Source organism: Schistocerca piceifrons, chromosome 2, assembly GCF_021461385.2.
Source record: "Schistocerca piceifrons isolate TAMUIC-IGC-003096 chromosome 2, iqSchPice1.1, whole genome shotgun sequence".
NCBI lineage: Eukaryota > Metazoa > Arthropoda > Insecta > Orthoptera > Acrididae > Schistocerca > Schistocerca piceifrons.
This window is the reverse complement of record NC_060139.1, coordinates 1,090,806,530-1,090,823,222: the sequence shown is the minus strand read 5'-3', so window position 1 is coordinate 1,090,823,222 and position 16,693 is coordinate 1,090,806,530. Positions and strand designations below refer to the sequence as shown.

General features: G+C 41.8%; 1 protein-coding gene across 1 annotated transcript in view; it reads right to left on the bottom strand.

The window, feature by feature from the left end:
• LOC124777580 (farnesol dehydrogenase-like) overlaps positions 1-16,693 on the bottom strand; it is a 42,845-nt gene that overhangs the window by 20,051 nt on the left and 6,101 nt on the right. The window contains exons 2-3 of the mRNA XM_047253036.1: positions 9,606-9,768; positions 1,276-1,405 (exon numbers count right to left, since the gene is read on the bottom strand). Coding sequence (XP_047108992.1) covers positions 1,276-1,405; positions 9,606-9,768 — 293 coding nt within the window. The remainder of the gene's footprint in view (positions 1-1,275; positions 1,406-9,605; positions 9,769-16,693) is intronic.

The window sequence follows — 16,693 nt, the reverse complement described above, 5'->3', positions numbered from 1 at the left end:
TGAATCCTTGGCTTTATCCGTATTTTTCTAAAGGCAGTTCTTGGCAATGTAAAAGATCCTGGTGATAGTGTCGTGCACTGTGTTGTAGAGACTAAATTAATCAATTTAGAACACATTGAAAGTTAGGACGAGTTCATTTGCTTTACGTGTTCAATACTGAGACGGAAAACCATGATTCATATTCCCACGTGAGCACGCTTCCCTTCCGTCATTTGAATGCTCTGTCTAGCGCAGAGTTTCGCTGCCCAGTTTTCCGAGAAAAGCATCCGTCGCAGATGCAGGACGGAACAGCTGCAATGCAACAAATGAAAGGAGTGAATGTTTAGCAAGTGCACAAACTACACCATCCCTCCAGAAAGTTATTTCATACCTGGCGTATAAACGACGTCAGTGCAGACTAAACTAACAGCTGCAAACAACATAATTATGATTATTCGGCTAATCAGGTTTGTGCGGGCACTGTTTAGCAGTAAACGTGCGGCCAAAAGTGTGTCAACGATATTGTGCCGCAGACCGTAAAAAACGACATTTCTAAATCAAGTGAACATGTCGTTTACCAGAAAGCGTTTGCAAAGTCTCTCACACACGTCTCGACTCCTGAACGAAACTCAACGACGTGTTGACGCTTGCGGTGACTTGAAATCGTGGACAATTCTTTTCTGTAAAATATCACTTGGTGTTGCCAACAAGAAGCTACTGGAAAACGAGAGAGTGCAGAAAGGGTCTCTCATGGCTCACAAAGGCCAAAGAAGTTGCGGATGTTCCGCGGGAATCGAACAACATCCCAACGTAGGACTTTCCTGACAGTTTCACTAACGTTCTGTGCCTTCTAGTGAAGTGGGAGAAGGTTAAGCGAAAAAGCTGAATCATTAAAACCATCATCTTAAGTTTCCGTTCTTATTAATCCTGTCCTGAAAATTTTATTCACGACATGGCACTTGCGGACGCCTATTTCACTGACAACGCACCAATAATATTAATTTTCTTTAAGATAACTTGAACTTTAACAGCATATAAAATGAACAGTTTTCACATTGGGTTCCTAAAACGAGATGACTGGTAAAAACTGGTTTCTGTGTTCATGTTTCCTTCCTAAACAAACACTTAATAGGATGCAGCGTGGAATGTATTATCTGCTTCGAAGGTATGTCTCAGTAAGACTTACTTTAACACGTATGCTACATACTGTCCATTCGAAAAGAAACGTAATAGTTAATTGGTACGTGCAGTCCTCTACGTTCCTGTTAAGTGGCGACGCGCTGTCAGAGAACCCACCTGCTGATGTGGATGATGAAGCCGTCGTCGACGCCTCTCGTCAGCATGTCCTGCACGGCCTCCCTGGTGCAGATGCTGAGCCCCAGCAGGTTGACGTCCAGCTGCCGCCTCCAGGCGTCCGTGGGGGCGGCTGTCCACAACACACGTACAACAGTCAGCAGGCGCCGGAACCACGCCAAAGTGCGCGATTGATTCAACGTGACTGCCAAGTCACCACAAATAATGGTAACGCTTTTCCTTGCCAGTAAACTGCAGGTGCTCCTCCTGCGATTTGACTCAGCACTAAACCAACGATTATTAACGAAAGTAGCATCATATAGGATATGAAACGAAATTTGTAATTGGACTGAGGCTTTTTTGGTAGTGAGGGTACAGCATGCTATCGTGGATTTAAGGCCGTCAGCAGATGCAGGAGGAACTGCAGGTATGTCACACGAATGTATGTTGGGACCCTTACTGCTCACGTTCTATGCTAGTGACCTCAAACATAACAACAATAATAATAATAAAAGCAGACTTTTTGGAATTTATGCACTTCTCTGCAATGAAGTTGCAGAAGTATTTAGGTAGACCTCGATAAGATCTGAAACTGGAGCAGGGAAATTCAAAATTGTCCCGTTCACGAAACACAAAAAGGAGTATCGTATCAGCAAAATGTCACTGAGTCACAAATGGAGTCAACTCACACATATCGAGTACCGTATATGGATGTATCATTTTTTTGGTACATACGTAAGTTTAAGATCGTTCGTAAATCCTCTGTCTTAGGTACATGTAACTGGTCATAAACATCCATATACACTGATTGAATACTAGTAAGCAAGGTGGATATACACTCACTAGATCAAACATGAGTCACTCTTTTATGAAGGAGTACACTGTGCAAAACTGCACCTGTTTCAGCGAATTGAAATGGATCTGAGTTAATTATGAAACAGGAACAACCTTGATGCTCAGTGCAGCACACAATGAATTTACTAACGCCATAAATTATTTCGACCCTATCAGTGAAACTTAAGGTCGGTAGTTCCCACACTATTTATCATTTGAAATGTTTAAATGTATCTAATGATAACCTCTAATTTAAAGAGCTCTATGATTTATTACGAAAGATATTTGTAACTACGAAGCTTTCAAACCAATCATGACATGAATGTTACGATGACATACTTTCCAATGAGGTATGCAAAAGTAAGACTGTCAATTGCTGAATTACTCACTGGGGTGTGGTTACTAAATAATCTCGCATCTGGCTCTGTGAAATATATCGTAAAAGGGCTATACGACGATAGTAACTGTATTTGAAAAAAGAACCACGTAATCACAAAGACCTGAAGATAAACCGATGAAAATGAGGCAGTGAAACGTATCATGAATCTGAAATGCGAACACTTGTGCATCCTAATATGCTGGAGCTATAATCAGCGCTCACCGCAATTTTCGTTGTAATACGAATAGAGAGTGGAGACACAGGGCCTCGCTGCCACGAAGCTGGCCAGTACAATTGGCCTGCTGAGGACACGAACATTGCACCGCAGAAGAGCGATCCAGTTTAGAATGCAGCCCGCAAATCATGGTTTGTTCACCTCCAAGCCTCAAAACGATGTCTCTTTAAATCTGTGAAAAGCTGGTGCTACAACTCATATTTTGTGCACTTATAAATGATGCATAAATTACATGTAAAATTAAAATATTAGCATAATACGACAATAAAAATACACATGAATCGAACTTTAATAACATAATGCTCACTAACAAACAGAAAATGAACGAAAATCGAAGGTGAAAATGACATGCAATAATAACTATCAGTAGGAGTAATTGCAGGCTCCGAATTTTATATTTTAATACTGCCACTGGCGAACTGTCTAAGTAATAATGATAGCAATGACTAACCAACAGACCGTATACCTCTCACCAAACAACTGCTAAACATATGAGGAAGTATTCGGTGGAATAATAGGTGACGTCTGAAGACGGCAAGTGAAAATTGAATTAAATGATGAAATCAGGCACATAACGAAAAGAAAACTCACACAGACACACACAAACGCCCAGAGAGAGAGAGAGAGAGAGAGAGAGAGAGAGAGAGAGAGAGATAACAGACGAAAACCAGAACGAACTTTAATCTAACTCTACCATAAATGGAATTACATTGCATTTCACAGGACCAGAGAAGAATCAGAGTATGTATATGTGCTGGGGGCATACAAGGTGGTACTAAGCATATGGATGATGTATATAGTATAAGGGGGTGATCAAAAGCTTTATATTTGAGACGACAGCTGCAGTATATACACAACACATCGCTACTCCGACGCGTTCATTTGTATGTGACATGTAGGAAAGGGATTATTGTCGCATTCGTGTCTTTCCAACATGCGTGTGGTATATTCGGAAACTTGAGCTATGGCGATGTTGTTAACAAATGCGTCCGAAATAGAACCAACGTCCTATTATTCTTTTCTTAGCTGCTGAAGGACAAACACCGGTGGACATCCATTAGAGAACGAAGAGTGTGTATGGGGCATTATGTGTGTCAGAAACCACCACTGCGGAATGGTGCGACAGCTTCCGTGCGAAAAGGGGTGCCGCTGTTTCATGCTAATGGACGTCCTTTTGTCGCAAATGTCGTAACGCAGAAATTAGACCAACTGAATTGGGAGACACCCGTGACCCGCTCTGTGGTCATGATCTCTCCCCATGCCATTACGACGCCTTCGGACCCTTAAGAAAGCCTTTAACGGGTTGACACTTCCCGTCAGGTAAAGATGTGCAGCAGGCAGTTATCGACTTCTTCACGCAGCAGGACACGGGGGCTTCTTGAACCTGGTGCGTCGGTGGCATGACTGCCACAGGGCTCACGGCGATTTAGCCTGATTGACGTACTGATTCCGCACAGTACCGTAGTCAGACAGAAACGTTTTGATCGTCCCCTTAGACCTTTGCTTGATAAATGCCTCTATAAGTAGGCAAGCATTCCTTCCCGATCTCGGAAAGTTCAGACGACCCGTTGGTGAAAAGGTTGGAGATGGAACTTTTTTCTAGATGACTTATGCTGCGACCAAATGAAATGATTGTATAGCGCCGGCCTCTGTGGTCGAGCGGTTCTAGGCGCTTCAGTCCGGAACCACGCGGCTGCTATGGTCGCAGGTTCGAATCCTGCCTCGGGCATGGACGTGTGGTATGTCCTTAGTTAGGTTTAAGTAGTTTTAAATCTTGGGGACCGATGACCTCAGATGTTAAGTCCCATCGTGCTTAGAGCCATTCAAACCATTTGATTGTATAGCACTATTGGCCGGGAGAAGCCATATGGGGTACTATGGCCACTTACGGCAAGTCTCTCTATTCAATACCACATTGACAACTTGGACATCGATGTTATTATGATGAGGATACATTAAGTTGTCCCAAAGCAGAGAAACTCGAAACCGGCTGATCTAGAGGCAGTAATGCTAATCAGCAGACCACGAGCTGCGGAAACTGACCACATCAACCACTATCATGTTGGTCTAAAAGCTCACAGATCCCAAGAGTGACTGCATAGGGCAATATCAGTTCCTGAATGACGGCACCATAGACGTTGAAGTGGGTTCCCGACCTGGAATGCACTGTTAGGTATTAATGCATACTTTCATTAGCCAGCAAAACTTTTCTAGCATGTTCTTCTATTGTCGCGTCCCGGCACAGGTCCCGGATGCCAATATAGAGTTGGTCGAGCCTGCGTGGCGCAATCGGGACGTTGACGACAATTATAGGTTTGCGGTTCCCTTTAATTAGTCTTTATTACGGAGGTGAGAGGGAGTAGAATCTCCTGGACTGTCTAAGGGCGTATAGGAGGTGTAGATACCTTAGACAATACCTCCAATAGGTAGCGGGTACAATGGGGGAATTGGCAGCACTGAAAAACAGTAAGGTGAGATTTCTCCTTTAACGTAATTTATTAAACTAATATCACAAAGAACATGTGAGGTGTCAGACCCTTCCCCTTACTCTGTACACTTCTGTAGATTCAGCCAGAATCTCCACTTTACTCTTAGTTTAAATAAAGGACCCTTATACTATCCACAGGAGACAAGCACCAGCCAGTGGCTTGTTCCTTCTATTGCTGAAACTAGCTGTAGAGGCTACTTGAGACAGAGACAAACTGTCCCTGTTCAAAACTATTCCACGGTAAAAACTTCTACTTAATTGACAGTTGTAGTTGCTTGCACCAGAGCACCACCGTCTTCTCGTAGTTGCGGTTCCTAAAGACTCATCAGTAGCGGCTGCTACCTTCTCGATGCTGCCGCACCTCGTCTGCTTGTGTCCTCTTCAACTTCAGCGACGACTCTGCTTCTTGCTGCCCGTGGATGCCCTTAAATACCCATTTTGAAAGTCTGCCCTGCTTGGATGCAGCCCTCACATCCACTTTCTCTATCTTATTTTTCGGTCTTCCCAGACATTTCGTCGTGTTGGTTTCGATATATCCGGCAGAGTCCCGGGGCGGAAAGTTCCTTCTCGCCCTCCAAGGTCCGAGAGACGCGCTGTTTGTATCCTCGACGTGTTTACTAGCTCAGGCTATTTGTACTGTGTGACACTTTCCCTTCCGTGTCTGCGGTACTGCGCGGCGTCCGCGTAAGAAATACTGGCTGAACCTTTACATTATGAATAGCTATGTCATTTTGTTAATTAAATCCTCTGGGGACCTGACACTATACACGAGGAGTTGATTAACTTTCAAATTACAGAACCATTGGTTCACGAAACAAAATTACATTCTGCTCGAACGTCCAGGAATCTTTTATTGAGGCCGGCAGCTCTCGTGGAAATATCACTGACACATTTCACCACTCACGAAGGAAAGGTTCCAGATACCGGCTAACGGTCTACGTATCCAGAATGTTTGCTACTTTAGAGGACAATTAAACAAGCAAATAATCCTAAACCGTTTCCCCGATACGACGTATTAAGACAGAATACACGAACACCTTGCAACAGAGTCACCGAGGATCCAGACTGCAGACATGCTCTTAAGGACAAACACATTGCAAGGTATTTTTCACATGGCGACCGTTGATATGAAGAGAGGCCTCAACGCTTCACCTCATCGATGCCCGTACACATTACAAATGCACCGACAACCATCCACAATGTGTTCCCAGAGTTGGCCGACACTATCAACACGGCTGGAATACACAAACGCTTTTACATATCTCCACACAAAAAGAAAAAAAAAACTGGTTCCAGTCGGGAGACATGGGGGAGGGGGAGGGGGGGGGCGCTATTGTCATGGCACGACCGATACACTTGTAAAGAAACGCTATTTACCAGTACTTAGGAATCTGAAATCACAGTGTCCAGTATCCACAATGATAAATTCACATGAGGTCATTTTTTTAATCTGTAATTTACGTGTCTGTTGCTTTGTTTCAAACTAGACGGACCTTTATAGATTACTAGTGTTGCCAGTGTCGTTCGTTGCATCGGCCAAACTATTGGTTTCCATACCGACAGCATGTCTTTATTATGCTTTTTCCTTAATTCATTGTCCGCTACTCGCCCGTTTTGTTTGTAAGACCTTCCATGCTATGGAAGTCAATGTGAAGTCCATGGCAGAGACTGCTTCCATTGCGTCAAACATTAGGGTTTCTTCCCGTTCCATTCGCATACGGGGCGTCAGGAGATTAATTTTTAATACATGTGTGAACGCTGAAGTTAGTCTGATCTCATCTCTGCGGCCTCTATGGGAACGAAAGGTATGTCGCTAGATTCCACATTCGATAAAAATTGTTCTTTTTTTTTTTAAATTCTGTATGCCGGCTTTCGCGGGATGGTTGGCGTCTATGTTCAAGAATCAGCCAGTTCAGGTTTTTTAGCATCTCAGTGATGCCCTCCAGTGGCTCAAACAAATCTCTGACCATTCGCACGTGTGGGATGCGTCGGCCAGACGTATTACAGCACGTCCACATCCACCAACGGCCATCGCGCTGGTGGTGGAATTGAACGCCCTGGCACGAGAAATCCTCACCAACCTTGTGACGAATATGGGAGCCAGTTGCCCCGTATGCATTGCCGTCCGCAGTTGTCATACATCCTATGAAGAATTGTGCCTCGTCATTCGTAATTTCATATGGACCATCATGAATAGCGGAGACTTCAGTGTAATGATTCAATTCGAATCAAGGCAGCATTTCTGTTCGTCTCACTGCGATTATCATTCAGTTACGTTCTGTACTATAGTGTAGCAGTTCTTTCTATGTATGGTGCAAGTTTCATCTAGACTTTTTTACTTTGCAGTGACACATTATCAGGAAGTTACGATCGTGCTTAAGTTTTGCACAGACTGGCACTTTCAGATCCGCTTGAAAATGGCTTGTATGTGAAAGCCGAAAGCGGTCATGGACTTCTGGAAAAATTTCCTGTCGGAGCACAAAAAGGCGAGTATGTTTCTCTTTAAAAGAATGACAGAAAAGTGAAGAACCACTAAAATTTTGGTAAAAATTGGAAACGCCCGTTACCTACACATCTGGAACGATGCAGATCCCCTAACCTATGATGGTAGCCACTCACCTATATTATTCGTTTCCGATGTCTACTGTCTCGTTTGCTCCCACCACTACTATTTCCATCCACGTCTCTGCCTCTCTTTCACTGCCACTTTCTCTCTCCCGCCTTCACTGTCTCCCTCTTTTGCACTGGTACTGCCTCCACTCTTTTCCACCATCACTGTCTCTCTGCTACCCTCTTTCAGCACAAAAGAGAGCGAATATGTTCGCATGCCAAAACTTTTGGTGTGGGAGTTCGAATAAGGATTGAGGTGAGGCAGGTGGTTCCCCTATTTTCCCTCAGAGTCTTAGGGACGAATACTTTCGCCTTGCCTGTGCTCCGAAAGGAGTATCTTCCCGCTGATTCCTTTCTTTTCCCTGCTACAACGTGTGTACTGCTTATAAGAAATCGAATTCTGTAGCTCATTAAAATCTAGAAAATATATTTTTTTATACTTCGACGCATTTATATGCTTGACATACAAACAATAAGTAACTAACAGTAATCTAAGGTTAACACAAAATCGTTTGCTTTACATTTTCTGGATGCTTCGCTCATCGATCGCAATTCATCGAAAACGCCCGGCTTATGACTCGTATCTTAAAAGAGTAAAAGTGTATTAGATGTATTTTAACAAATTTGCAATCTTCCCAGTTTTACAGGATTTTGGCAGTCGTGTTAACCTTTCTTCTGGCATGTTAGACCCATTTTATCCCCTGTTTGTAACTGAAGTATAAGTGTGGAGACCTCTATAGCCGTGTGTCAGTCCATTATGCAGAGGCAGCGCGTCATAAAATTTTACTGGGAAAGAATGCTGACGTAGAATTTAGTGTGGCGACCTGAGAAACCCTTGGGATGACCCTAGAACCACTGTTACGTCTCCACTACGTCAGTTGAAAGTACACTTGCCCCTGAAGCCGGGTATTACGTGTAAATTTTATTACAAATGTGCAGTAACTTTGAACCTCTGGATCTCAGTAACGGATAAAGGTATCAAAAAAAAGTTTCCAGATTCCCTGAGAATATCATCTTAAGAATCTTTGGCAAAAATTTCAAAGATTTGCCACGAACAAGAATTATGGAAGTGACCGTCCCCACAATTGGTATTTTTCGTACCCAAAAATTAGGGTTGACAAGGGTTTTCTCAGGAACCACCCATCAACAAATTGTGTTTCTAGCCACATAAGGATTACCACAGACACCTCTAATGAAAATCACCCAGCCGATTAGCTCAATTTTCCTGGGTTAGAAGAATTGTGCAATGTTTAAATTTTGACCATGTACTGTAGTCTACATAAAGTATGACCATTCTTCCGATAGGTAATACAGACAGTCGCTAAGCCAAGGGCTATATACAACACTTTACTCCCCTACCTCTGTCATCAAGAGATCCCGAAAGATAGCTCCTTAAAAACGCGCAGCTTTTTGGAACACATTCTTACTGTGCACTGTTTTACAGGGAGCGGATGTCATAAGCAGAAGGCACCTTTCATTAATTAAATACACAGTTGCGGGGTGATGGTACCCTCCAAACACGGGAAAGCTAATAATACTGTCTCCTAGGACTTAAACGTGTAACATCAAGAGCACAATTTCCTGGGGCTCACGTGAAGTTCCTCTCCATTCAAGAATAACATACTGTGTCCTCTCTATCTATGCAAGCCGTAAAATGATTTGAAGGACGCTGCGGTAATGGCCTACATACTATTGAACTCATATTTATGTTACTTCGTGGTGGAATGAGGAACTAAAGACCCAGAGTAGCATAGCAATTGGCTGCATTAGACAGACTTTTTACTTACACGTCAGCTCGCTTTCTACGAGTATCCCGGCGTTGTTGATGAGGACGTCGACGCCTGAGAGGTTGTACCTGATCCACTTGAAGGCCGCCAGGATGCTCTGCTCGTCGGCCACGTCTCCCTGCAGAGCGTGCAGCTTGCCTGGAGCATCCTTCAGCTCCAGGGCCTGTGGACGCAGACGTTGCGCGATGAGGAGCGAGCCACAAGGTACTCTCATTTTGGTTTTATGAAGTGAAAATTGTGGCAATAACAGTGACGGAGTTCAGACTTGTGTACCTGAAAAGCCGCTACGTATACGCACGTACTATTCGCATAGTCCAAGCTGAGACCCAGCGCAGTGGCTGATGGAGGAGAATGTAAATGGGAAACACTTTTAAACAAGTCGAGTATCAACTTCGAGTGTGCAAATAGGTTGCGCGACTGCGCGGGCTGTCGTAGCCATTACGGTAGGTTGAAAACAGAAGAAAACAATTACATCTTACGCCTTTCACAGTAAGAGACTAATGACTGCTAGGTTCATAATTGACCGAGGGCACCTAACTGTCATGAAGTTTACTTTTCTGAAGGACGAGTACAGAACTCAGGAGATCATTTCGAAAAGCTCCAGCTTCTGTAAGATGTAATAAATAAAACAGACTTGATTTACATACGTGAAGTTTGGAAAGTCAGAGTAGTTAATAGCCCTATTAAACATGTGGTGGGAAGATATTGGGAATATACTGTAAATGAAACTAAATTTTCCTGTACTCTCAACCATCTCAAGGTAACCTACACGTTCTTCCCGAATGAGGATATTGATAAATGCACGTTGACTAACACAGGAGTTAGATCAATTATATATTTCATTTTAGTGAAAAAGATGTCTGCTTCCTTAGTTAAGGACATTTAAAATTTTCGCAGAGTGATATTTTTAGCGCCCATTGTTTGATTACGCCCAAAACAGAACTAGCAAACAGGTGGAAGAGACTCATTCACTCATTGCTTAAAGACAAAGTCAAATCATCCATTTTTAAAGTAAGATTATTAAATAAACCTTCAGAATTCTACCAATAAAGACTGTATTATTTAGCGAATTAAGTTACACATAATAATATTAATTTAGGAAGGGAAACAAATACTGTATAAACTAAGCAACAGGTGAAACACTAGGAAATCGATAAAAACGGCAACGCAACAAAGGAATGAAGAAATTGAAGAAATAATTAAAGGAGGCCAAGAGCATACTACTGAATGCTGCAATCTCTCAATGACCAAGCAAGAGGAAACTGCAGACTGATGAGGAAATAAACAAAATCACTAATAAAAGTGGCTCACTGAGATAAATTAGAAACTGGAAATTTGTGGTAAGGACTATATGACCAAACAGCTGAGGTCATCGGTCCCTAGGCTTACGCACTACTTAATCTAACTAACTTACCCTAAGGACAAAACACACACTCCGACGGGGAGAGCCGTGCGAACCGTAACGAGACGCCTCAGACCGCACGGCTACCCCGCATGGCCGATAAAATAGAAGTAGAAATTAGTTATCAATTACAAACTACATGACAGACAAGACTTGTCTTTCAAAAATTAAGATACTGAAGTACAAGTGTACAAGTCACTAACAATGGCCAAAACATTAAAAGAAGCAGCGGTACAATCGGAAGGCAAGTAGTCACTACGAAAATATTTCTCATTATGTTATGACATATTCAATAACTTTATAATAAATGGAACAATAATTAAAATATCAAAACCCAATAAATGTAAAGAACCTGGAGTGGTTAATATACAAGCTGATTAAGCATAGTGGATTATTCCTGAAGCTTAGAATTTTACATATGATCAATGCCTATTGGCAACACACTAAAATACAAAAAGAGTGGCTTGGAACAAAACTGCCGCTGTTTACAGTAGAGGATCGCAACAAAACTCCAAATTTTAGACTTATTAATATGTCAAATAGTATCTACAAAATATATTCAGATGTATTAAATAAGAAAACACATACGTAATAAAGAGTTACACCTGGAAGAAGAAAGGTCATGTAGCGACAATACACTTTAATTACAATGTCTGAGTTTTATCTGGTTGCATGTCTGATGGAACTGACTTTGCTGACAATCCACAGCTAGTATTAAAAATTACAAAATTGATTTGCAAACTGCGAAGTGATTTTAACGTCAGCTGTACTATTTTATTAGTGATGCACGACTATTTGTGCCCGACTGGGACTAGAACCCAGATTTTCGGCTATCGCGAGTGGTGATCTTGACCACTTCAGCTATCCATGCATGTTTCCCGCACGACTCTAAACCCCCATATGCCACACCGCCCACATTCCGAAATGCTTGCACATTATGTGGTTCCCGCAACAGGGAGAAACAATGTTGTTATCGTCGTTTATAACATGTCATGTAATACACATTATAGTTCAGAATGTCTGTTTTATAATGTGCAGTGTCCTCCAAACAGGCAACAACATTCTACCTTCCTGTTGCGGGAACCACATAATGTGCGAGCATTAGGGATGTGGACGGTGTGACATATGGAGGTTACGGTTGGTGTGGGGTGCATGTATGGACAGCTGAAGTGGTCAAAGTGACCGCTCGCAATAGATGAGAAATCCGGCTTCGAGTCCCGATCGGGACCAATCAGTTATGCGTTACTAATATATAGTACAGCTGACGTGAAATCATTTCCTAATAAATTACATATTTAGTGTGTGACAAACAAAAAACGAAAGAGAAGAATTTATCGAAATACTGATTTTGAAAAAAAAAAGTGTGGACATATACCCTGTAGGAAATTATGGCAAAAACAGGCCTACCCAAATCTCTCAATACAATGCATCAAGAATCAATACAGCTGAACTTACTCTTGATGGCCAAAATTAGATCGGATAAGAGATAATAAGCAAGGCGTGAGACAATGGTGTACTTTACCGCCTGCTATTTTAATACTTATACAGACAATCCCATCTGAAAATATAAAGGAACAGCGTCCGAAAGGCTCAATAGGGACGAGAATAAATACATTAACATACTATTGTATGAGGATGACATTGTATTACTCGCAAATTCTGAAGACCAACTACAAATATAAATCTATCTATTACACTTATTTGCAAAGGAGCCTAATTTTAAGACGGCAGTAAATGAAACTGAGACAATGGCATTCCATAGGAAATACCTATTACTAGACACAATTGTAACTGAAGATCAAGTTTTGGAACAAGCTCACTTCAGTTACTTGGGTACCTGTATTACCGTTAACAAAGAGAAGAACGTAAATGTTAAATTGCAGAACTGTCAGAGCATACGTCATACTCTGAGCAGAACATTGAAAAATAGGGACAGAAACACTAAATTCTGAGAGAAAATATACTAGCCATCTTCAGGCGGCCGAAATAAAATTTTTACGAGCAGTCTAAGACTGCAGTAAGTAGAACGGGACTCCTAATGATAACATTAGATGACAACTTAACTTTTTGCAGTAAATAACGAAACAGAAGAACACAGACAAAATCGGAAAACCATTTGCAACGAATGGAAGAAACAAGGATTCAAAAGTTGCCATACAATACAAACCCAAAAGAAAGTGGCACAAGGGACAGCCAGTTAAAAGACGGAACTGAGGTCAGAACAGGTCGATATGTCTAACTGTAAAGGCAAAGAAGTCCTTCCTTTAATCCGACATAGTGGGAATCCCATAGACTAGCAGTACTCACGGATGGATCGCACATTTCCCAGTACGCGGTCTCTTTTATAATAATCGAGTTTCCTAGAATTCTCCAAACTAATCAAAATCGAAAATTCTTCTCCGCTGAAAGCTACCTTACGTTTTCTTTCAATTTCATGTCGCTTTGCAACGTTACGATTGAATATTTAATCCACGGAACTGTGTGAAGAAGTGTACCACTAATATTGCATCTGAACACGTGTTTTTCCAGCTCATCTGCAGTAACTCAGATTTTTCACATTTAGACTCACCCAAAGACTAACCCACGAAACATTTCCGTTCACTGCAGCGTCGTCAGCAGTCACAGATCGCTGTTTATTTTATGCTTCAGATCGTTCATATAAACAGAGACGATGAGCGGTCCATTCACACTTATCTGGGGCGCTCCTGACGATACCTTTGTCTCCGACTGACTCTTGCTGTTCCTGACAAAGTACTGGGTTCTATTACTCAAAATGTCTTTGAGCCACACACGTAGATGGTGACAATTATTGAACTATATGAAAAACGTAGCTTAGTTACAAACTACGGCGTACAAACACTTTATTCAACGTGTGAACGTCACCACATTTACTCGGATTTAGGTTATGACATGTTCGATATGCCTCCACCATTGGCGATAATGTGGTGCAGACGAATAGCGAAATTCTGCATGACCCGCTGAAGTGTCAGAACATCTATACTGTCGATGACCTACCGAATGGCTGTTTTCAGCACGGTAATGGTTTTGGGGTTATTGCTGTACACCTTGTCTTTAATGTAGCCCCACAAAAAGCAGTCGCGTTTGTTCCGATCTGGAGAATATAGCGGCCCATGGAGGCCCATGCGAGGGGCCTCTGGGTGCCCCAGGGCCAGAATCCGTTCCCCGCAGTGCTCCTCCAGGACAACAAAAACTCTCCTGCATCGGTGGGGACGAGATCCGTCTTGCATTAACCACATCTTGTCGAAATAAGGGTCACTTTGGATAATGGGGATGAAATCATCTTCCAAAACCTTTATGTAGCGTTCGGTAGTCACTGTGCCATCAAGGAATATTGCACCGATTATTCTGTCACTGGAGACAGCACACCGCACAGTCACCCGCTGAGGTGAAGAGCCTTCACTATCGTGAAACGCGGATTCACAGTCCCCCAAGTGCGCCGTTTTTTCTTATTGACGAACCCATCCAAATGAAAGTGAGCTTCGTCGCTAAGCCAAATCATACTCACATACCAATTCTCACCATGCCCCGCTGCCAACTTTGTATCTTCCTCGTTTTTTTTTTTTTTTTTTTTTAAAAGCATGTCACTGCAAACAAGGCATGAAGAAAATTATTGCATATTTGTGGATAGCTGCTTCGAGGATAGAGGTTATGTCCTTTTCTGCACTAACATTTTTCGTCCTGTTCCATGTCCCTGGTTGGTGTCTCAATCAACTGCTATTCAGTCCATTGTTTTCACTCAGTTTTTCACAAATTTCCGCTCACTACTTCACCTCTCATGCACTTACACAAAATCTGACGAAATGTGATCTGAGCAGACACTTCTGACAACTCGCTCAGTGAGAGGTGTTATGTTATTGTTATTGCTCACTTGCTCATCGTTGGTATTGTATTTGTAATGTCTTTGTGTTATGATTTCAGAAGTGTGTGTGTGTTTGTGTGTGTGTGTGTGTGTGTGTGTGTGTGAGAGAGAGAGAGAGAGAGAGAGAGAGAGAGATGGAAAGAGGGGTAGGGAGGTAACCAAGACAACAGAAATCGGTTTTCATTGTTATGTTTTTTGTGGGGAGTCACCTTTGTACAGTTCATTGAGTGTTCCAAAGAGTGTTTTGTTGCACAGTGTTGTATTTTCATTCAGGACTCTCTTTCCCTGCATTATTGCTTTTTGTATGTGGTAGTTCTCCTCTATTGTGAGTTTTTGATAGAGATTGTTGCTTTCTCTGAGGATGTTAATATCAGTCTCCATATCTTTTGGGTAGTGGTTTTCTTGAATTAGATGGTCTGCCAGTGTGGAGTTTGTACTATCACTTCTTATCTCTCTGAGGCGTTTGGAGTACCTCATTTTGAAATTTCTGCATGTTTGGCCTAAGTAGATCGACTGGCATGAACTGCAGGTCAACTGATATATTCCAGCTTTAGAGAATTTGGCTGCAGAGGTGTTCTTAGATCTTAGATTCTTCTGTACTGTGTTGTTTTTGCGGAATGATATTTGTAACCCTTGTTTCTTTGGTGTGTTTCTCACGCTGTGGACGTTTTAGTTACTATATGTTAATATGTGCCATGTGGTATTCTTTGTAGGGTGTTCCTGGTATCCTGTGCTGTCTGCAGCTTGTGTTCTTGGTTCTCTATTGTGGCTGGAGATTTGTTGATGGTTTGTTCTCCTTTAATTTCTTTTTTAATTTTGTTGTTCAGTTTGTTTATCATTTGTGTGTTGTACCCATTCATTCTGGGTTTTTGGTGTATTGTATTTAGTTCCTGTGTTTAGTTGAGTTTGTCCAGTGGAGTTCCATTGAGCCTGAGCAGCATGTATCTGAATCTTGAAAGTTTGTGTGCTTGGGGTGGTTGGATTTGATGTGAAGGGTTGTACTTGCGGCTATAGGTTTCCTGAAAATTCCAAAATTATGTTTGTTATTGATTCTGCGTATGGTAATGTCTAAGAAATTAATCTTCATTTCCTCTTCTGTCTCAATGGTGAATTTTATTTGTGGGTGAACTGTATTGATGTCATTTTGTAATTGTTTTATTTGGGTATCTGTTTCATCAATCAAGCAAATGATGTCATCTACAAGTGCATATCGGTTCCAGTATATAATCTAGTACTGTTTTAAATGTATGATTTCATTGAATATTTAGTTTTCAATGTGGTTTACAAATATGTTTGCAAGTAGACCACTGAGGTGTGAGCCCATTGGTAGGCCATCTTTTTGCTGATAGAACCCTTTCTTGAAAGTGAACTAGTTCTGTTCTGATATAATCTTTAGGGTGGCTTCTAGTTCATCTATGTCTTACTCGTTATGTCCCCTTGACACTGAAGCTTTTTTTACTGTTTCTTCTACTGGCACATTTGTGTACATGGATGTGATGTGAAGAGATACCTGGATTTCTGTTGATGGTATATTTATATCTTTTATCTTCTCTACCAATTCACTGGTATTTTTTAGGTTTCTGTTGCTTGTGAAAGTGTATAATTTCTGTAGTACTGCATGCAAGTGATATGTATGCTTGGTGGCAAGATGGTATATTTATGAAATGTATTACAGGCCATATTGGACAGTTATTTTTATGTATCTTTGGTAAACTATCGAGGCTGTGTGCTTTGGGATTCTGTTGTGCCATGTATTTGGCTCGACTCTGAGGATTTTTAAAAGTTTTTGAATGTTTCTTTGGTACC